Source organism: Gavia stellata, chromosome 13, assembly GCF_030936135.1.
Source record: "Gavia stellata isolate bGavSte3 chromosome 13, bGavSte3.hap2, whole genome shotgun sequence".
Taxonomy (NCBI): domain Eukaryota; kingdom Metazoa; phylum Chordata; class Aves; order Gaviiformes; family Gaviidae; genus Gavia; species Gavia stellata.
In genome coordinates, this window is record NC_082606.1 from 9,753,512 (window position 1) to 9,775,678 (window position 22,167).

Sequence of the window (22,167 nt, forward strand, 5' to 3'; positions counted from 1 at the left end):
GGGATGAAAGGCGACCCTATTTCATGCCTGTTGCTAAACAAATAGCTGCAGAACAGTGGGTCGCCATGACAAGCAAGAAAGACACTAACAAAAAGCTGCCTCTGTCTGGAAGGTTCGAGAGATTCCTTTGTAGATTCAAACACAGAAAGTGGTAACCTAGGAGATACTTTCTTTTTGTTCAGTTACTCTTGGTCTGATACTTATTGTATCGACCCAGTGTATTAACACTTTGATTATGGAAGATAACATCAGAGTACAGTACTGCAGCATTTCCAGCATTTTGTTTTGTTACTGGGGAAAGGGGAGAGAGAGGACTGTACTGAGCCAATTAAAAAATATAGACATTGCAAATGCAGTTTATGGGGCAGCTCTTCTCCACCTGCTGGCCGTTCCTATTCCTTGCTGCGATTTCCACATATGCGTAAACCTTAATGAAGTTATTCCACGTGTTTCAGTGCACAGATTCCAGCTGCAGCTGCCCGTCTGCTGCCACTTTGGTCCCAAGCCAGCCGAGCACCGAGGGCTTACCTCCTAGGAGTGCTGAGCATCCCTGAGGTCAGAGGAAGCACATGGTGCTCAGCATCTTCTGTGAGAGCCCAAGGTGGCAAGGCAGAGCTGTGCAGGCTGCCCTGGCCTGGGAAACATTCGTGGTGGTTAGGCTGATCTGAGCCAGGACAGCTGCTGTCCCATGCTATTGCCATACCTTCAGCTGCATGTTGCAACTCTTGGTGTTCCACCATTCATTTTATGCTACAAAGAGCCAGGTTTGGGATATAAACCAGGAGAAAACAAGCTCTACTGGAAAAGAAGGAAGAGTTTTCTGGCAGGTTAGGTGTCTGGAGGAGCTCATTGTAGGCAGAGGAGCATGGAGCTGCGCTAAACCCAAACTCCACACCATAAGAGCTCTACGCTGTAAAGGGAAGAGTGCATCTGGGATCAGGTATGCCCTCAGGTGTGTAGTCGCTGTAGCTGTGTGGTTTGTTAAAAGTACCAAGAAGGCTTGATGGCTTGCATCTAGGAAACAGCAGAGTGACTGACCAAAAATACTTGGATATTTTTCACACCTTCCAACAGCAGTGAACGGGCATAGGAGAGCAAGGAAATGCCCTTTGCCAGATTCCTGTGAGGTTACTCCTCCAAACTGCCTGTGGTTACCTCCAGTGGCAGGGGAGGATGTTGGGATGTCCTCTTCCTCCTGCTGAAATTCATGGCAGGGGTCCTCTTCATTCGGGTGTGACAAGCCTTCGGGGTGGGGGTAAATGTCTGGATGCTGCCTCCGGGGCACTGTGAAACAACCTGGCCGAGGCACACCGACTGATTTGGGTCAGTGGAGCACTATTGTGGAAGGTCGGTGGAAGGAAAAAAAAAAAAATGCCAGTGTGGCAAATAATTGTACCCCTTCCACTTCGGTGTTTGTTGGTTTATAACCAGATGAGATCTGTGTTAAAATCTCTTTGTCAAGGAGGTGTGCTTTTCCTGTACAGGAAGGCTCCCTGGAGAGAAAGTTCATTAGCGTCCCAAGGGCTCAGCCCAAGGTGTGTTTGCCCATCTGCTCATGGAAGGAGTGAATCTCCTTTGAGAAGGCAACAGAGATGGTAACTGTACACAGGTTCAAAATGAAGCAAGAGTCCACTAAGTGACCAAATGTGCCAAAAGTAAACATTTGTATCGTGGGTCTTTATAGAGTTAGCTTAACGTATTGTAAATCTGTGAATACAGTTGTAATTGGGTCAGGAGTTTGGCATGAGAAACAAGGAAGTGTCTAAACATGCCTACAGTGACACCAGATCAAAAACACTCAGAGCAAGAACTGTAAAGAAAAAAGGGGCTTCCCTGAGAAGAAGGGTTAATGACACCCTGCCGGGGGTGCAGCGATGTTGCAGCCCGTTAGCTGGGTTTTGAGGACTCCACCGGCTGAAGGCAGAGCTGAGCCAGTGCAAATTGCCGTAATTTCCCTGTAGTTAATAGGGCTCCAGCAATTACCACTGCTCTCAGCCTGCCCTGAAAAATGACCGCAGCTCCAAAACCACCACAGCCGTGCTAAGCTGCCCGTGGTGATTGTACTCTCTCCTCCACCCTGGGTGGCTGTAGCTCCAGCCTTCCTCACACCAGCAGTGACACGCGGCAGCTCCTGCGGTGACATGCCGGCCAAGTTGGAGGATGAGCGGGGACCTGGCACTGATAGCAGGGCAGGGTTGAGCCTGTGGGGCTGGGAGCAGTGGGGGGACCGGGATGATGATTATATGTTGGTTTGAAAATAGTTTGGGGCTCCAGGACCCTACTACCTCCTCTTAGAGGCTGCAGCTAATTGAGGATAGTGTTGTGATTGCACATGTGGCAATGGGGACACTTAAACTGCTGTGAGCAGCTCTCTCCACCTCTCCTGTTTCCCACCCATGGGTGCTCATCCCTATCCTTTTCTGTCCCGTGATGTTACGGTGTTAGAGCAGAGCCATGCGAAGCCGAACCAGGGGAATGGATCATGTGAGCAAAGCCACCTTCCCATCTCTGAGTTTGTTAGGTCAGGTGGGATGTGGCAGCACGTGGGGCACCCAGCTTGGGCAGTTTGTGGCTACGCCAAACACCATCCGTGCTGCTGTGACAGCTTTTCCCAGACCACAGGAATGAGAGAGCTAACATGATGCTATTCTTTTTCTCAGGTAGAGCTGAAATGCTCAGTGCAAAACTGACCACAGACCAAAGCGAACCATTTCTGGTTTAAGCTGAAAGAAACGTAAATGGTCTAACACCAGCAAAATCTTATTCTAACTTGGAAAGAAACCGCATTCTCTGCCCTGGGCTTGTGGCTGCAGAGATCTCATACATATGGAGTTCACCTTGGGAAGCTCCAGTTACAGGTGAATTTTCAGCTTCTTTCCTTTTCCCAAGGTTGCTACATTCCATCACAGGGAAGAGTCCTGCCTCTTAGTTCCTTTTCTAGACATGTTGGTAACACTTCGGACAACGTGTATAAACACCATGGTCATGAGACTTCATTCACCTTTGGAAAGTCCCTGTGTCTCCTTGCTGGTTCATAATGGGACCAAAATTCTGGATTTTATGGCCCCAGCCCAGTTTAGCAGTCCCGCATGGATTGACAGCTGCCCTCACACACACATGCAGAAGAGCAGTAGAGCAAAGCCCTGAGCTAGGTCTGTTCATGTCAATCTGATTTTTAAAACCTTTCTTTTCAAGAGACCTATAAACTGGGTTTGCCATGGCTGAGGCTGAGTCTGAAACGCAGCATAAGGTACATCAGGTTATTTACAGACAGCAACCTGGACAGCATGCTGTTATTCCAGCTGTTGGTAGCACTTCAAAGAGTTCTTACTACTGATCTGGGTTTTAAGGCATTGAGAAGCTGACTGCTGAAGTATTACAAGTTATTATTTCTTTCAAAGATGTGTCCAGCTTGTTTGCAGACCCCAAAATCTAATAGAAAGCCTAGAAAAAGGCTTATATGGGTCTGAAAAGAACCACAAAAAACTGGGGAAGTTTGTGTAGTTTCCCACATACACCAAAAATACAGATTGAGTCAAGCAAAAAAGTCTGTTGGTGACAGAAGAAAAACTGCTGCCCTGCAGCAAAGTTAGGCATAGCTTTGTTTATGCTGGCTGGCAATATCTTGTAATCATCCTGGACTGCCATTCTGGCTTTCTCAAGATTATGCTTCTGTAAGATGGTTAGCCAAGTAGATAATTGTGTTTATTGGCTCCATATTTACTAACATGATGTATTTGACAAATTTACGGCTGGCAGTGCCTTTAAACTGTGGCTCAATGGGTTTATCAGCTTGCAGTGAAGTATGAATTTAGATACGTTATCGCAAGACCGCACTATCTCTAATCCAATTAATTACTGGAAAATGTGTTAAAATAATGACTTCTCACAAATTAAGGAGGGAGAGTTTATGCTCATCTAGTTATAGGACTGCTTAATTCTAGTAAGGAATCTGTTACTTGTTTTGCTCAACAGAAATGTGAAAATGGAAATACTGGTGTTTGCAGCTGCCCAGACCCAGGCACAAGGAGTGCTCCAGTGGGAGTGCTCCAGTGGGAAGCACTTTTCTTTGTTAAGCCATTTAAGGCAAATATTGCATTTGATCTCACAAGTCAAAACCTCCTGCTGGCACAATGTAGTCCAGGGAGACAGTAAAGCGGTTTCCCCGCCACAGCAGAATACAGCAGTGAGCACAGACGACACAGTTAATGGAAACCAGCCCACAATTAGAAATACAACTTGCTCTCTCTCTGTTGGCTCTTTTTTTCCCCCTGGTCCACCAGGACCAACTCCTGCTTCAAGAAGGGCTGGTTAATTGGGCTAGGAGGTGCCCCTCCTGGGACAGGTAGGGTAGTGCCCAGCGCTGGGCAGTACAGCTGGCACAGCCACCCGCTCGTGCCTGCAGAAGCAGCGCTCTGCTGCGCAGAGCAAAGGGCTGCAGGGAAATAACACTACATCTAACCAGGGACAGTTTCAGCCTCTTCACCAACTGACCAAAGCACATGGTGTAGAAATGCTACGAGGTAATGCATTCCCTGTTGGTGGGTTTGTCTTCTAGACATGCCGAGGTCATCTAGGAAATCTCAAATTCAGGTCACTCTGATCACCCAGAATTTAGCGGAAGAGAGTACAGCATGAGCTGCAGATGGAAGTTGTGAGTTTGCCACAAGAAAGAATGAACGTTTAATCATTAATACTTAAAAACAGTATAAACAAAATTGCTGGTAAGTGATACTTTTTTTCATAGTTCACACTTTTGTGACTGGATAAAGTAAAACACTGAGGAAAATTCAAAAATACTGGGTCAAGTGGATCCTGTTGCTGTATTTACTGCTATTTGGAACACCAAGGCATGCACATGCAGTTCTGCTCGGCACAATGACTGTGAAACTGCCTGGATGCCTTTTGGGTAACATGTAAAGCAAATTTTTCCTCATTACCTTTCCTGAAAATTTGTGCTCAGATCAGAGCAAGCTCAATTCTTTTGCTCATGTATTTTTGACAAGTAAGAAAGGTGATATAGGTCCAACTATGGCTTACGTTGTGTTTAGATGGCTCTGATTTTCTCCCGAAGGCTTGCGGAGGAGTCACTGGCTGAGGCTGTAGCCAGTCCTCGTGATGATGCAGCAGAAGGGACCAAGTTTGGCTGTCAGCTCCCATCTCTGTGAGCTTTGCAGTGCTGGCAGGAACAAAAAGCAGTAAAAACTTGCCTGTCACTGAAGTCAGCAGCTCTCACAATGAACGCAAACAGGGGGCAAATCTGCTGAGTAAGAAGATGCCTTCCTACATGGTAACTGTAGACACTAGAACTCTGAACAGACAAAAAAGAGCTTAGGAATCACTGGCTGCAAGCATGGAGTAAAATCATGGGTGAAGCTGAAAGCTTAAATGATAGTGGCAGCATTTGATTTGATGATATCTTCTCTACAAATCGTCCATAGGGTGTTGATAGCGTAATTCTCAAGCCATGCGTTTGCAGTGTAAGTTGCATTTTGGCAAGCTGCATTTTGGCTTTGAGGCAGATGTAAACTTAGGGCTGCTTTCTGGTGGAGATGAGTGAAGGGTGGTCCATCCTTGGCAGCAGAGCACTGCCCTGCACAGCTACCTGCAAGTGGTTTTATCGGTGCTGTGCAAAGGGGTCAGAGAACCACTGACCCAGGGGTACTCCCTGTCTGATCAGTTCCCATCCTTGCATTCCAAGGTGGGCCTGCAGGTGCGGGAAAGCCCGTTTCACCCGGGCGTGGGGTGCTCTGCCAAACCTGGACATCACTGCACCTGCGCTGGGCACTGCAGGGGGCTCGGGCTGACCACCTCCACCGGCTGGATGCCCCGGGTGGGCCTCCCTAGTTTTGGCGCAGGCCTTTGGTAAAGCCGAGTCTGGCGAAGTGCACGTGTTGCTGATGCTCCGCCGTGCCGGTGAGGAGAGCGCTGCGCTTGGTGGCGGCCACGGGCACCCTGCGCCCGGGGGAGGGGAAGGCACGGCCGGCAGCTCCTGCCCCGGCCGGAGGGGCGCAGCCGCTGCCCAAGAGACACGGGAGCTGGCAGAGCCGGGCCGGCTCGGGGCTGTCCCGGTGGGCCGGCGGGGAGCTGCCGTCGGGTGCCGGCGCTGGCGGGGCGCCGCCGTCCGGGAGAGGCCGCGTACCCCGGGGCAGCGCCGGCGCTCACCCGGGCGGAGGTCGGGCCCAGCTCCCCCCCCGGGCCGTGCCTGGCCCAGATGGCGCCGCAGCCCGACGCCCCTCGCGCGCGGGGCCGGCGGGTCCTGCCGCCCCCCGCCCGCGGTATTGTCCGCCGCGGCCCCCCGCCCCGCGGCCCGCCCCGTCCAGCAGCGTCCCTCCCTCCACCCCGCGCCCGGCCCTGCCCCTCGCCCCTCTCCTCCCCAAAGGCCAATGGAGACGAGATGCGGAGAGTAGGGCCGGGACGGGCGCGCCGGGACCGCTCCGTCCGTCCCCTGTCTCCTCCCCTCGCCCGCTGACCGGTCTCTCTCGCGGCGGCCGGCGGGGCATGCCAGCCGCCTCCCGCTGAATGGCGCCGCTCCGCCGCCGGGCGCTGCTGCGGGCGCTGCTGCGGGCGCTGCTGCTCCCGCTGCCAGGTGAGTCCGCGCGCCCCAAAGGCCCATTGTCCGCCCGCGCCCCGGCCCCGCTCCGCCGCACGTGGTTTTATTTATCCGACATCGGCCGGAGCGGGAGCGGGAACCGGCCCCGGCCCCGCGCTTTGTTCGCGCCGCGACGGGGCGGGAGGCGCGGAGGGGCTCCCGGAGGCGCCGCCCCGCCGGCAGGGGGCGTGCGCGGGCCGCGGAGCCTCGCTTCGGGGCGCGCGCGGCGGGCAGCTGCCCACCGCCACGTTGGGCGATGAGCGACCGTTAATTAGGCAGGCGCGCGCGCGCCCTCGCGAGGTGGGGTGGGGGGGCTCTGCGGGGCCGGCTGGCGGGGACAGGGGGCTCCCCCGGGGCGGGCTCTGAGGGGCGCCTGGGGCCCTGAGGGGCGCCGGGCGGTTTGCCGCCCCTCCGCTCGCCGGCGAGGCGCTTTCGCTAACGATTTCTTGTAAAATTAGCCTTTTACGACTCGCCCCGCTCCGGCTCCTTCGGCAGGCTTGTAAAATTAGCGAGCGGCTCGGGCGCCCCGGCTCCCTGGGCGGCGCTGCCCCGGCGGCAGTAGCGGTCGCACCTGTGTGGCAGCCCCCGCCGCTGCGGCGTTGGCGGCGGCCCCGGGGCGGCTCCCCGTGCCCGCTGCCCGGCCGGCCCCGCGGGGGTCACCGGGGCTCCCCTCGACACCCAGCGCCTCCGTGCTGCGCCGCGGTTGTGGATGCGCGGGTGTCCAAGGCTCTGGGTCTCCGGCTCCTTGACACAACGCCTTCGAAAACTGGGAGGCAAACACCTGGGTGTTTCACGGCCTGATGGCTTTACTCCACTTGAAGTCAGTACTGCCGTTTTCCCGGAGTCTTCTGGGTTTGGAGGGCTCGAGAGGCCTCGGAGCCTGTAGTAACAATAGTTTTACCTCGTGCTGTGGCTTCAGCACGATGACTCGCAGCTCGCAAGTGCCCTCCGTAACTCGCACGTCTGTACTCACAGGCAAAATCTTTTTTTCTCTCTCTTAGGACTGTGGTGCTTTAGTGAACTGTTTTTTGTGAAAGAGCCTCAGGATGTTACTGTCTCAAGGAAGGATCCGGTGGTTTTAGACTGCCAGGCCCGTGGTGAAGCTCCTGTAACTATTACGTGGCTGAAAAACGGAGGCAAAGTATCTGAAAATGAACGGATCTACACTCTATCCAATGGCTCATTATATATCAGTGAGGTGGAAGGAAAGAAAGGAGAGCTGTCTGATGAAGGATTTTACCAGTGCTTAGCTCTGAACAAATATGGGGCCATTCTCAGTCAAAAAAGCCACCTCACACTAGCAAGTAAGTTCTAGCTCTTGTTTATTAACCTGCTCCAGACTTTCTGCCAGCAATTGCCTGAACAGCACGCAACAACCTATCGTTTTGATTGAACCTGAAAAGACAAATTACAAAAGCAAAGAGCAAGTCAATTCTGCAGAACCTTTGTTTCTTTTTAAATGCGTAAAGATTACGAGCAAAACTTGTGGTGGCCCCTTTTCGACTCCCTGATGTGGCAGGAGCCCCACAGCCACCTGTGAGACCTCTCGGGCAGTGGTGCCTTGTGTGGGTGGCTCATGTGGGTCACTGGTCTCCAGAGCAGGTGGTGATGCAGAGCCATGCTGGCAACCTGCTACAGAAGTCCTGGGTCTTGTTTCTCAAGTGCTGTTCAGGCAGCCTCACAAGGGCTGTCTACAAATCTGATTAAAAAAAAATATTCTTCCTTGTTCAATAGCTTGATGTTGTGTCGTGCCATCTTGGGGCAGGGTAGTCCAATAATAGAGACGGCTGTCTTTGGGAGGGGAAAGGTTTTCTGGGCAACCGTGATGGTTAAATTACTAAGCCCTTGTTTTTCTGACACGTGTGTTGAGCCAAGCAGATGTGCGTGCTGTCCCTTTTGGAACTGCTTCAGGGTCCTCTGGAATCAATTGTAAGGGCCTGTTACGTGGTTGCCCTAGGAAGCGAGAGACGCGTTTCTAGGGTGACTTCCTACTACTGGGTGAATGGTGAAGGAAATAGTTGTGTGTAAGTGCCTTTATGGCTTTAACAGTCTGACCCTGAGTGTGTGTTGCCCTCCGTTTTCCTAGTATCTTTAAATGTATTGAGAAAGAGACGTATGTTACGAACTTAATGCCATGCCTTTTTCCATACCGGTGTAGAGCTTTGCCAGTAGGCTGCTTTTACAATGCTATCTTTTTTGCTTTCCAAATGTACATGGAGTCATTTCAAAGAAAGTGTAATACAGAAAGTACACAGTTTATGTAGTCTTCTCGTGTTCCCTCTGTAATAGGACTTAACTGATGAACTTAATCTAATAGGAAGAGGCTTCCTTTGACCTCTTCAACCCTGTCCTTAGTAGCAAGTTGCACAAAACTGTGGTACTGATACCTCTATTGAAACTTGACATTAGCTGCAAATTGCAAGTTTTCCCAAATTCAATCTGAAACTAGTTAATACAATTGGTACACTAGCTTACATTAAAAAAAGTCTGAATGTTAACATTTGTTAGGTTTTTTCTGTGTGCTTCTGAACTGATTATAAAAATTGTCTGTAAGATACTCTAGGGAGGTGTGAAATACCTTGTTCAGTGAGCTAGAGCATTGAGCAGTTGAAAACCAGCCTGGAAGCAGGTGGCTCCAAGTAAGTAATGAGTTTTTCACATGCTGTAAGAGGCTCATCTGTGAAGTCTCGATTCAAAAAACCTAGCTACCTGCTACTTTGTATCATGGCATCTTACTCACATACAGGTTTATGACGAAGCAGTTCTTGGATACTTTTGATAAAATAATGAAAAATGAAGTATTAATATTGTTGACATTTAAATTAACATAATCAGGTTTCAGAGTGTCAGCAGACACTTGTTTTGCAGCCCTTTTGTGGTTTTTTTTTTCCCTTTCCATTTTTTTTTTTTCCCCTCCCCTCCCACGTAAGGCTGTGACAAAAGGTTTTTTCTTCTTGGAATACTTGAAAGGTTTCCTATGGCTGTTGGAGAAAACTGGAAGAGATAGTAGATCCATAATGATCACAGTAGGTGTTGTTGACTTAGCGATTAAGTGGTTAACTAGTGGCCAAACATGAAGTTACCCTATGTTGTAGTCTCTTCTTTTTAGTCATATTCCAATCTGACCAGTTTCAGAATGTCATCTTTACTGTAAAGCTGTGAAATAAGGCAGTAATTTGTATTGTGTCATATTTTGAAGCCCATAAAACAGGTGCAAAATTAGTTTTATATCTCATTTTTACAGTGTTTCTGCCTGCTACCATGAGTTGATTGAACTTTGCAGACATTTTAAGTGAAATAAATGAAAGTCTTGGGGGGGATTTTGTAGGCTTATAATTTTGTTTAGAAGCAGTTGTTGGTTGCTGCGAAGGCAAATTACCTTGTGGTCAGGGTGCAGAAGGAACTATACATATTAAACAGGTGGAGAATAGGCATTAAAAGGGCATTCTTTCTCTGGAGGAAAAAAGCAAATGCTCTCTTCAGTCTCTGGTAGCAGCAGGGTGCGAGGATGTTCTTTTACTTTGCCTGGGCAGAGCTTTTGCCAGTAAGCTTATCTTTTGCTTCAGAATTGTAATGTTTAGTGTTGCATTTGGAAATCAAAAACTTTAATCTGTCCAAGAGTTTAAGATTTGAACACACAAGGAGATCAGGTCTTGGCTTCTAAAGTTAGGAACTGGAAGCTGAAGGTTGCACTCTTGGCAAGAATTCCATTATTCATGTGCAAATTAAGAATTCACAGGGTTAAAAGGTTAGAAACTGGCCAGGATGAGGTTTACCCTTGTGATAAAGAGCAGATGACCCTCATTCATTGGCCAAAGCTTTCATGTAGCTCCTCTGCAAAGTTAGTGATTGCCATGAATTGTTCTTGAGGAATGCAGAAATTCAAATGTGAGCAGGCCTTTCCTTAAGTGTCACTATGGAGCCTTATCTCCTGAGCACATCAGAGTAGGTCTGCAGGGACAGGGTTCCTCCCCAGAGGCCCCAAGGCTTTGCTTTCCTGTTGTTCATCCATGCACAAAAGAATTTGACTAATTTGGGGCTTTTTTTCGGTGAGATCCCCCTACTTTTTTAAAGGAAACTGCGGGGCTGAGATATTGCTTAGGTAAAAATAAATATTAGTTTCAGTACATGCTTGTAGTTCCTTCCAGAGCAGGCTAATTGACGTGTGGGGGAGAGGAGGAGGTTCCTGTGTGGTTCTTTGTGAGGCAACGTGGAGGTAAAATGCTAATAGTGAAGAGTATGACTTACTCAAAATTCAACTTACTGCTGCCACTGCTACTAAGAGAGGTCTCTTTTAACGTAATATAAAAGGAATGTAGACTGTGGAGAAAGTCTAAGCACTTTTGGTACAACTTTCCATCAGCCAAAAATAAACAAGCTGAGTTTTTTGTATTCCTGCATTTTTAAATTATGACTGTTTAACCACAGTTAACTAAGATTCTGTCTAAAAAATAAAGCTAGACTTCCAATAAGATAGTATTAAGAAAAAATGGAGAAGGTGGATCATGTTCTGAAGCTAGTAACATGGGCTTTGGGCAGTGACTGGACAGGTTGCTCGTTGTTTATTTCCTTTTCACAAAAAGTGGAAATTGAAGTCTTAAGATGGTTGGATGGGATACAGCTGGGTAGGGGCATTCCTAGATAACCCTTTCTCCTCTTGAAACTTGGCTGAATTGATTTTAATGTTTGTGAATTACAGGAAATGTAAGCCCAATTCTTCATGTACAGGTTTCTACATTTCCGAAGAGTGAGAGGTTATGCAAGCAGAAGGTTTCTGGGAACGTGCTCCTGGAGGGAAACTGTGTGCGCACGCTGCGCTGCAGTTGTGAAACGCTGGGCCTTTTACATGTAGCAGGCTGTACTTCGTGGAGAGTTTGTGATTTTGCTTCCCTGCTGTGGCAGTGATGTGACTTTTGGTCCCACTGTAGTGCCAATAATTGGCAATATTTATGTTTTGATATCCTAATAACATCTTTTGCTCTGCTTTTAAATATTTGCACTTAAGAGTGCATCCAGCTGAGCCTTATTCTGTACTGGGACAATCATGTTTTCTTAGCAGTTCCAGCTGTTTGTGCCCACTTTTGCATTGTGCCCTTTCTTGTGTGGGCACAGCTGCATGTGTGGCTAACTGAACAGGGAACTGATCTTGGTTAAAATAATAGAATTAAAACAAAAGATGGTGTTTAACCCAAATGAGTTCCCTGATGCGGTTTGTTACAGAGGCACTCGCAGTGATTGCACTGGTGTAACTGAGAGGAATGATGTGGAGGTGGGAAGGCTTAGTGCGGACAGAGGAAGGCTACTGAAACTTACAGTTGCAAAACCAAGTGGTCATCAAACGACAGCCTTTACAGAACATGTGTGGGGGCAAAAATTTTGCCCTTCTGCTGCTAATTTTTTTTAATTTATTTTAGTATCTTGCCTTAAATGAAGGTATTAATAGCTGTGGTCTAACAATACAGTTTTCATTTTGTATGGAATCTCTCATTTCAGGTATCTTCCAAATGCATATAGAGCTCAAAGGAATGTTTAATTATTTTAAATAGTAATGGAGAGAGGAACAAATTCTGAGATGGAAGGGTGGGGTTAGGGGGCAGAAGTGGGTTTTGACTGAGGTGGAAGCGAAATGGCAAATGGCTGTTGTAGACAATGGTCTTGTATTAAAAGAGATAGCAAAGTCTTAACACTGTAGGACTGATGTGATTATTGACAGTTTGAGGAAGCTCCTGTTTTAGGTTTTTACAAGTGCTGCCTTATTGCTATTGCTTTGAATAGTTGATTTGAATGTCCTGAGAGGAGGATCTGTTTCTAAGCTGAGAGTGCACACGGCTGATCCTTAGTGCATTTAAATTCCAGTATTTAAGGCAAGAGGAGGACGTTTAATGTCTCAGTTGGCAATGTCAGTCGATAACGGTGAAGAAGAGCAGTAAGATTTTTGTTCTTTAACTGAGATACACTGAAGAAATAAGAAAACTGGAACATGCTTTCCTTCTTAACTCTTTTTCTTGTAGGATTTTCCTCTGCAACTCCCCCAGACATCTTTTGACCTGAACTCCTACAACACCTTTACAGAGGAAACTGTCAAGATCCTTTTAACACATAACCACTGGTTACTTTTTTATATGTTTTTTTTGGCACAAGGGCATTCCCTATTCTTCCAGCAATGACTGGTCTGCACTTGTAAGAATTGTTCCACAGATTAAGGGATGGGCTTTTATATTGTTGCCAGGACAAAAAAATGTATGAAACATTACTTGGTGCACATGAACAGTGTTTGTTTCCACTACCACGTCACTAGAGAAGTGAGCTTTTTATGGGTTTCCTCAACACCTCGGTTTCAAATTTGTGTCAACCATAATGCCAAACTGAGGCATTTCATGCCCTTGCTTTCCTTCCTAGCTAGTAAGGGCAAAGCTGTTATGGTTTTTACTGGTTTTTATCACTGTAACTTTATAATGTATAAAGTTTTTACCAGCTTCTTTTTAAAAGGAATGCTCAGTCTTATGGGCAGTGTACTCTGTAGCTAATAAAACCTTCACCTACGTGAGAAATGTTGAAGGAAAACATGGTACCAGGCTAGAAGTTGTTCAGAGCTGTGACTACAGGCACTCAATTCTTACCTGGTGCAAGTTCTACATGTGATGTGTGTGCTAAATTAGTGAGATTTCTTTTCAACTTGCAAAGCAATATATGGCAGCAAAGGTTGCTGTTCTGTTCTTGCAGTGTGGTGCTCCCCCCCCACTGCTCCCTTTCTTCCCCCTCCCTCTCTCTCTGCATTTCTTGGTGTAGAAATTGCTGAAAGCGCATTCAGTAAGGCCCCCTTTTGTCAGCCAGCTCTGATTATCCTAAAGAAAAGGATCTCACTCTGAGCAGTTGTTTGCCTAGAGACTTGTTGTCACGTCTTCACAATTTAACAGCTGTGGCTATTGATGGTGTGCAGAACAATTCAAGACAATGACAAAAGAGAATCTTGGAGGAAGAATTTAAAAGTTACTAAGCATTTTCCTACAGAAATACAGTCATTTCCATTGTTGGACAAATTTGTGCTTAGGTTTTTTGTGTTTTCTTCAGGATTTCTTATTTTTCCACGTTATGTCCGAAATTGTGGACCTAATATTTTGTTTAGTTTTGCATAGTTTTTTTTTTTGTTTCATCAATAGGCCCAGCTGTTAAATTGGGATTGATTACTTCCAGTCTTTATAACTGGTAATCACCACCTAAGTGAAAAAGTAATCAACAATGTCAAGTCTCCACATTTTGTTGAGTAAGTGTGCGTTGTATGGTCAACATTAGTAACTAGGGTCAACCTCTATGTAGCTTTTAAGCAGCAGCATTTTAAGCAGCGTCTATGTTTTAAAGTTGATTGTCTCAGCAACTGAGTTAGAGGAGAAAAAAAAAATCACACTAGATGACCTGTGTTGGGAGTTAGGAATCCATCTGGCAGCCTTCCAAAACCTACATCTACAGGGGAAGCATTTTTTGTTTGCATGGATGAAATTGTTATTTTTTTAATAGATGGAGATAAACAGCAGACATAGGAAGGAGACGGTTGTGAAACCACCAGCGTGGAGGGTTTGTCTGTAACTTACTTTATGAAATTATTGTAACCTCCTCTTCTGTGTTGTTTTTTTCAGTATGTAAAATTTTGGAGGGAGATGGCCTTCCTAATATATTAGAGGAAAATGTAAATAAGCAGTTCGAGACAGATTTTCTTTACTGCTTTTACTTTGTTTCATAACTCTCAACAGTAATTCTGGTTAGTTTTTTTTTTTCCCCAATGAAATCTAATTTGATCTCCTTAGGTAAGTGGGAGTTTTTTTTTGTTTTAACAACATGAACACTCACAAAGGCAAAATAAACTAAGTGGCATCTGGATAATACCATTTTCATCTTGAGGCCCTGTTCCAAAGTGCTTGTTTCTCAATTGCCCATCTCTGTTGGGCTTCTAGTAGGAGGTTTCTGACACATCAGTGCATCTGCAGCTTAGGGAAGTAGGATCTAGGTACCGTTCCCCCCAGATGCACATAGGTCTGCTGTGTGCTCACGAAGTTCACTTAGATGCTTATTATCATAACCCAAAAAATGACAGCATGTGCAATCTTTGTATTTTATGGGGTAAGGATTTCGGGGTTACCGAGTCTTTCTGTGACACTGTTACACTAAACAGCTTTTAAAACTCCTGCTGTGGTCAGAGCATTGCCTGAGTTTGGCTGATGGGAAAACTCTGTAAATTTTTCAGTAATTAAGCTTGAGGAAGTTATGTTTGCTTCTAGCCTGAACACTTCAATGGAGCAATTGTGATAGTATTCAGTGAGTACCTTCTCATGTACTGCATGTCAGATCAGTAGAATGCAATGTAAGAAATGAAATACTGAAAATGAACATGTTATAAAAGACATAGGAATGCTGACAACAAACTTTATATCCAAAGCTGTTGTCAGAATTTAATCATTAATTTGAGGCAAAAGTTGCAATGTACTAAGATACTACTTCACCATCTCTGGAAAGGTTACTGGGGACTTAACCTACTGGGAAGGGAAAAAGTCAGCAAGGAGTGCAGTTATTTAATCTTCTGTCATCATGGTTCTTGGGTTTATATCTGTATAAACTGATTTCCTCTTCTGACTAAAGTAGTAAGAATACACACTTATTCCCATAAATTATTTGAAAATGATCTTATGAAGGTGTTGCTGCATGTAGGCAAAGTTTTGAGGAAAGGAATGATTTCTGGAATATGAAATAAATGGAAATGCGCTGATTGCAAAGTTCTAGCAAAATTGAGAACAGCCAACTTTTGTTAGAAAACAGGTAGAAACCTCATTAAGTAGAGTTTCCTGCAGTCATGGGTGCGGAGGCTTGCGAGGCTCACAGAACATGTGATGCACTCTGTCCCAGCTCCTTCTAGAAACTTGTCCTTACTGTCTAGGATTGTTAATACAGGAAAAGTGCATGAGGGCACAAGAGTGCCACCAATATCCTACATCTCTGTGGCTGTAGCAGATTTGTTCGATCAAAATATCTCAGGTGATCTTCAGAAATGAAAGTAGAAAAGAAGTGCAACTTTAATGTTTTCACCTGGGATATTTCCTCCTGTCACTAAATCTGGGCATTGGTTTAAACTAATGAGTGTACAGAAAACAGCCAGGTCGTGCAATTTTACCTTGTATAACATAAACCAAGGAAAGTCAAAAACCCTTGGAAAACTGAAAATCCAAAAAGGAGGTCTTCTCTTTTACACAAATCTGCAAAAATGTTTAATAATCTGCAAGTGTGGAAATCCTGCCTTTGGATACTTCAGTAGACACTAAACTATTCTCTCAACAGCCATTTTGAAGGGGCATTGCTACATGAGAAAATACAGCTGAGCCATCTGCTCAGTTAAGTCAGTGTTTTAAAAAAAAGTCAAAATCTCAGCAGTCCCTTCCATAGACAATAATGATCAACACTTTTCCTCTCGAGACCTTACAGTTAAACATTGACTTCTATTTTACCGATTTTTTTCAATGTTAGAATACTACAGAGCAAATTGCATCTCCAGCCTTTGACAAGAACTGTGTTTGAAAGCAGTGCCTGCCATAAGAGCCCTGGTAAAATTCTCCTGGACAGCAAGGAGTAAGATTGTTGTTTCTGAATTACGACAGAAATCTGTTATGAAAAGCACAAATCTAACTGCAGACAGGGTCTTTTGATAGCCTTTCCCATCTATAGAATCTTAGGAAGAAAACTTCCTATGTACTGGCTGATATAAAGGGACTGGTGGTAGGATGGGGTTTGTCTCAAAACATTGCAATTCATTAAATCTGTCTTCAGATGTGGAACATCTTTGCCAAGCCCATGTTTAAGTAGATGTTGAAATGGGCAACAGATTCCATTCTGTGCAAATTTACAGTTCTGTCCAAAATTGGCAGGCTTTTCTGAATCACAGCTTTAGGTGGCATGAATACAATATTTTAGAAAGGAGAAAAGAGTTTGTCTCTAGCTACAGGCTACACTAAGTGGTACATTGATGGCAAAGCGGCAAAACTTACCTCGTCCTAGTCCTCTAGCCTCAGAACATGCTAAAATTATGATGATGAGTTTCATAATATCAACAACTTGCCTTGTCTTAGAAGTATGTGTAATGGATATTTGCTTTTTAGCTCTGAGGTGCAGTAGTTCCATTTTGAAATTATTTGCATATGAGAGACAGTTTTGAAAGAAATAATCACCTGACTGACCAGGGTAAGGGGTACGTAAAAGTTATTACAAGCGTTAAACATGTCATCTGGTGTTCTTTTAATACATAGCTAGGGGGCAGTTAAACTAAGTCTTTACAGCTTGTGATGTATCTCTTGTGTATAGTGATCCATGAATGTTGGAGACTGGAGGGGATTCTGTGAACAGAAGCAACTCTGTATCTTCAGATTTGATTTTTAGCATCTTCAGATAATAATCCTGTTCACACCGATTGATTACATTGTTTGTTCTCATTTCAGTAGATCAGAATTTCTCATGCAAAACCCTCAGGTCTTAATGGTATAACTGCCAAATTGATAGAATTATAAAAGCAGAAAAAATGTTGGATTTTTAATTGATCAGTGTAACTTTTACCACACGTGTACTAGCTCATCTTTGGACACCCTGATAAATACACGACTCACTTTTAAAATCTTGCATTACACCAAAGATCTTTCTGAATCTTCCAGTCAAGAGGGTTTTGAGTTTTGATTTTTTTTTTCTCTCCTTTGAGCCGTTTCAGATTAAAGACAGAACAAGATAAAATAGGATTAGAAAAATTACTTCCTCTTCTATATCTCCTCAACCTTTGCAGCATGAGTTTCTCATGCGAAGTAGTAATAGTCAGCCTTCTCTTCTCCCACTAAAGTCATCAAAGTCATCTATCAGCCTGTTTACACAGTGGGATTGTCAGTTCTTTTAAGCTGTATTGAGAGACACTCACTTCCTGACCGAACTATTGTAAAAAGTGATCATAATACAAATCCACAGTGCTCTGTGCATAGTGGCTCATGGAACAGGTACATTTGAGTTTGTATTCAGATGCATTAGCCTACGCTCCCAAAAAATGGAGGGGGAAAAGTATCAAATAGAGAAGTTTTTCACTTACTTGCTGATCTGTTCTAATATTCAAAATTCTCATCATTTGTGTCCTCTCCCATGTTCCCACTCTTTTGTCATTCTCAGGTGCAGGATGGTTTTGCTGCATGTAGTCAGTTTTTTTTTTTTCCTTTTTCTCTTGATAAATTGTCACATATATGCTCTATCATTGTTTTGGATTTGCAAAACTGCTTCTGGTGACCCCCCCATTTCTTATTCCTGTCCGATGACTGGAAGGAGGTACTGTTTTCCAGTGGAGCTTATTTTCACAGCTGTGGCAGAGGAGGGAAGTGTCATAAGATACTTTGAGGTCAGTTTTGACCCCAAATTTAGATGAGGTAAAAATGATTTCACAGAAGTATAATATCTTGTCTCAAGTGGTCTGGCTGCCCCTTCAAAATCAGATAATAATTATGATTAAGAAAAAGCTGTTTTGATAGCCATTACAATGTACAATAAAAACAGCTCATTGTTACACACTATTGTTTTTTGGTTTACAACTTGTTACAACTGGAAATTATCAAATAAGCCATTATCTTATCAAAGAAACTTTAAAATTAATCTTAAGGTCTTTGAACATGCAGAAGAGTTTTAAATTTTTTTTTTGCTTACTCCTGCTTGTACAGTCTTCAACATACTAATAATTGTTTAGGTAACTTATCAGCAAATTAACTGGTGTAAATTGTTAAATTACCATTTCGCTGTCCACATAGAGATCTCTAGTAAACCTCTAATAATTGTAGCATGTGCCTCAGGCAGAGCTGTGCATTATGTATGTTCTTTGTAACGAGAATTCATTGACTTTATGAAGCCATTGACATACATTTATCATTTTGTTCATTAAACTTGTCTGTGACATCCGGTAAATTGATGTTAACTGGAAATATTCTCTGGGAGTTCTGGCACAACTCTGTCATTTTGCCTGAGGAGAGAGAAACTTTGTACGAAGTGTGTCCCAAATTACAAGGGTGAAACTTCCTTCCCCATCCCCTCCCCAAAAGTGTAAGTGAGCATATGACCAGCTCTTTTCTCATCTTGCTTTTGATGCTTATTTATGCAAACAACCCTGTGGCCCACAGTTTGCAAGCAGATTTATCATTGATCTTCAGTAGAGGTTGAAAGTGGATACCGCTTTTATTTGTTCAGCCAGTCCGTGCCAGGAAGGCAGCTCAATTTTATCAGATGACCAAACTATTGTAAAAAGTGATCATAATACAAATCCACAGTGCTCTGTGCACAGTGGCTCATGGAACCAGTACCTGCGAGTTTGTATTTGGATGCATTAGCCTATGCTCTCAAAAATTAGTATTTCACTTGTTTAAGTGGAGACATAATTGGGTATGGGGATTTTTTGTTTTTTTTTCTCATTAGTAGAATTTTTTTCGTTTATTCCAGTTAATAAATTTTCTTTTCTTCTTTTTTTTTTTTCCTTTTACGGGTGTGAACTTTATTTTTAGCAATAATTATGTTTTCTAATGTTTGGAATTCTTGGATATACTAAACACTAGAAGAGGTAAGCATTGATACAGTGTACAAGAAATTAACTGGAATTCTTGGTAGCATTGATGGGAGTTTTGTGACATTCCCAACATATGGCATTTAGTACTTGTTTTTAATGGTCATCACCTTTACCTGATGGTGCTTATTACTGATACATAAAATACATGGTAGATGACCAAATGCTTTGTTGAAAGCGTTTATAATATACGTTGTAGAGCAGTGCTTCATTTGGTCTTTTAAAATTACTGTTTGGAATAATGAACAATATCTCATTCATTCTGCTCTTGAGCACTCAGCGTGGAAAAAAATATGCACTTCTAACACCTGCCTGTGTTTGATTCCTGTAGATAGCTATCTCTAATAATAGTAGAGGTTTGTTAATAGGGTATCTCCCACCTGCTAGTGTTCCTGTTGTGCTACCTGAATCCAACTGTATCGGGGATCTTTCAAACAGGAATGAATGTACTAACAAATTGTGGCGTAACTGACTAATATATTTATTAATGGCTCAAAGATAATGTTCAGATTGTAAAACCTCCCAAAAATTGAATATCCAAAAATCCATTACATAAAATTTTTGTCTTTTGAGAGAAAGAGTAGAGCAGTTGGCTCTTTAAAATATATTGTGTCTCACTACATAATAGTTCACTGGATTAAATGAATTTATTGATTTCTGCTTCTTTACTGACACACATTTATGAGCAGTTTCTTTGGCACCGTGGCCACATGTCAAAGGTCATAACTTTCCTTCACTGTGGAAGAATAAAAGCTTTCAGATGGTGAATCCCTGAAATCCACACAGTGCTTTATCCCCCCCCCCCCCCCCCGAAATAATTACTGTTTTTGTATGACTTTAAGACAAATAAACAATAATAATAAAAAATATGCATGCTAGAATACCCCCTATACTTACCTATCATAAAATAACTGCAGGAAACTATTTCTTTGCACAAAGGGTGACATATCTAATCTGCTAATAGGCACCATTATGAGATACATGGTAGTATATTAGGCTGTTTTATTATCAGAGATTTTACTGAAAATGGTCAATTTTAAGAATATAATAAACATTTCTCATGAAGAATTTTATTACATTTCAGTTTAGAAACAGTATTTCTTTCCTTTTAGAGCTGTGTCAAAGGCATATTACACTTTGTGCACCAGAGGTGGAAGCAGATCCTACTGAGAGAATGAAGCACTTTCAAAACCTGTGCTTTGTGTTTAGATGAACGTTTATAACATTGACATTTTCTTTAATGCCCTTCATTAGTAGTAGCCTGTGGGATTTTTGGTTTGTACTAGATATGAGAGTCCATTGATGACATAAACATGAAGCTATTAAAAAAGAAACTGCAATGGAATATAAAGAAGTTTAATCACTCCACTAGTTTGCAAAAAGAGAGCAATAAATCATGCTTTCAACATAAAGTGGCTGACACTAGTTCTGAAATTTTGGAAATGTAGAATAGGATGCAGTTAATGCCATATCCCTTGTACAGTCTGTGGTGCTCATCTGATTGATAACCTGGCAGAAAATATACCTTTCTTTTTTTTTTCTTTTTTTTTTTTTTTTAAAGCTAGATAGTTACCTAACTAATGCAGTTAGCTGTGGTGATTTGAACTGGCTTTCTGTGTTATCTGACAAGTGCTAGTGCTGGCTGGAGGTCAGTAGGCAAGAGTAGTGGGGATTTGGGACTATCGGGGAAGAGTTTGTCTTCGCTTTTTAACAGCTACTAACTGGTAGATTAGCTCAGACCATCTCAAGAAACAGCAGTGTGAAGGTAACTTCTCTCAGGTGTTATTTTGATTCAAAATCATCAAAATATTTGTGCTAGTTAAGGTGAAATATGTTTGAATTGTTAGTGGGGCCGGGCTATAGTCCTCCTAGCAGGACTATTTCTGAAGGAGTAACAGAGCCTAGAGTTATAGCAATGGGAAAAACCCTCATGATTTTCTGAGAAGATGGAAAAAGTCTTCCCGTCACCCACCCCAAGAAAGAGAATTGGCTGCCAGACTTTATTTTTACATAGTAGGGATGAAGCCTGTTGACGCTTTTAATCATGACTCTTGCAAAAAAATACCAGCGGTAGACTTTTCTTCTGCTCTGTTATTTTGTGCAAACGATGGTCTTATTCTAACGGGGCAGGTGGCACTGTTAAATTTCCCAAATATTTATATTGCAGGACTGTAGTTGCTAAGTTTCTGACACGTTAACTTTTTGGATAGAAATTTGTCATGTCAGTATCCATCTCTTTGCTTTTAATTTTTATTTTTTTAATACAGTATACTTCTGCAGGACTGTTTATCCTGTTCCCTAGAATAAATCTAAGATAAAACTGCTTTTTCTGTATTTTTGTTTTTTTCACTCGGATAGCACGGGAATGTCTACTTAGGGAACAGTGACATGGGCTTTGTTGGGGAAGTGGTCTTTGTGTCTGGAAGAAGCTTTTGCTGTTGCTATGAATGTATTTGCAAGTTAGGTTGTCCTGTAAGTTTTGAGGAAAAATCTCAAATTTTTTTTTTTTTTTTTGCACATGTTCAGCACAGACTTACTCAGCTTGACTAGCTAGAGACACAGAAGATGCTGTTTGTGCTGAGCATGTTGCTTGTGAACGCTGAGCTGGGCTTTGCCTCTAAGCAGTCCTAGGCAGCTGTGGACTTGCCTTTTTTTCCTGTTCTGAATTAATGAGGAGCTAAAGTGTGATCTAACACTGCCTGGAGAAACCAGCTGGCATTGAAAGCTCAAGTAAGTGAAAACAATGGTCTAATTGCTTGGAGAGGAAGTTTGGGAGGGGAAGTGGGTGAGGTGAAGGTGTGAGTGGTCTCATGTGTCTAGAGGTCAGGAAGGGGAAGAGAAACCTATTGGTGGGAAGTGGCTAGGACTACGGAAAAACTTGTGGAGTGAGGCCTAGGCTTGGCTCGGTTTGGAGATTGCCGTGGGTACAAGTTGGGAATGGGAGAGGACCGAGGGGCTGGCAAAG

The 22,167-nt window shown here is 43.8% G+C and overlaps 1 protein-coding gene across 1 annotated transcript in view; it reads left to right on the forward strand.

The window, feature by feature from the left end:
* Positions 1-6,501: 6,501 nt before the first annotated feature.
* The window catches only part of PRTG (protogenin), an 87,235-nt gene continuing 71,569 nt past the window's right edge, over positions 6,502-22,167 (forward strand). The window contains 2 exon segments of the mRNA XM_059824156.1: positions 6,502-6,589; positions 7,594-7,896. Of these exon segments, the coding sequence (XP_059680139.1) occupies positions 6,502-6,589; positions 7,594-7,896 (391 nt within the window).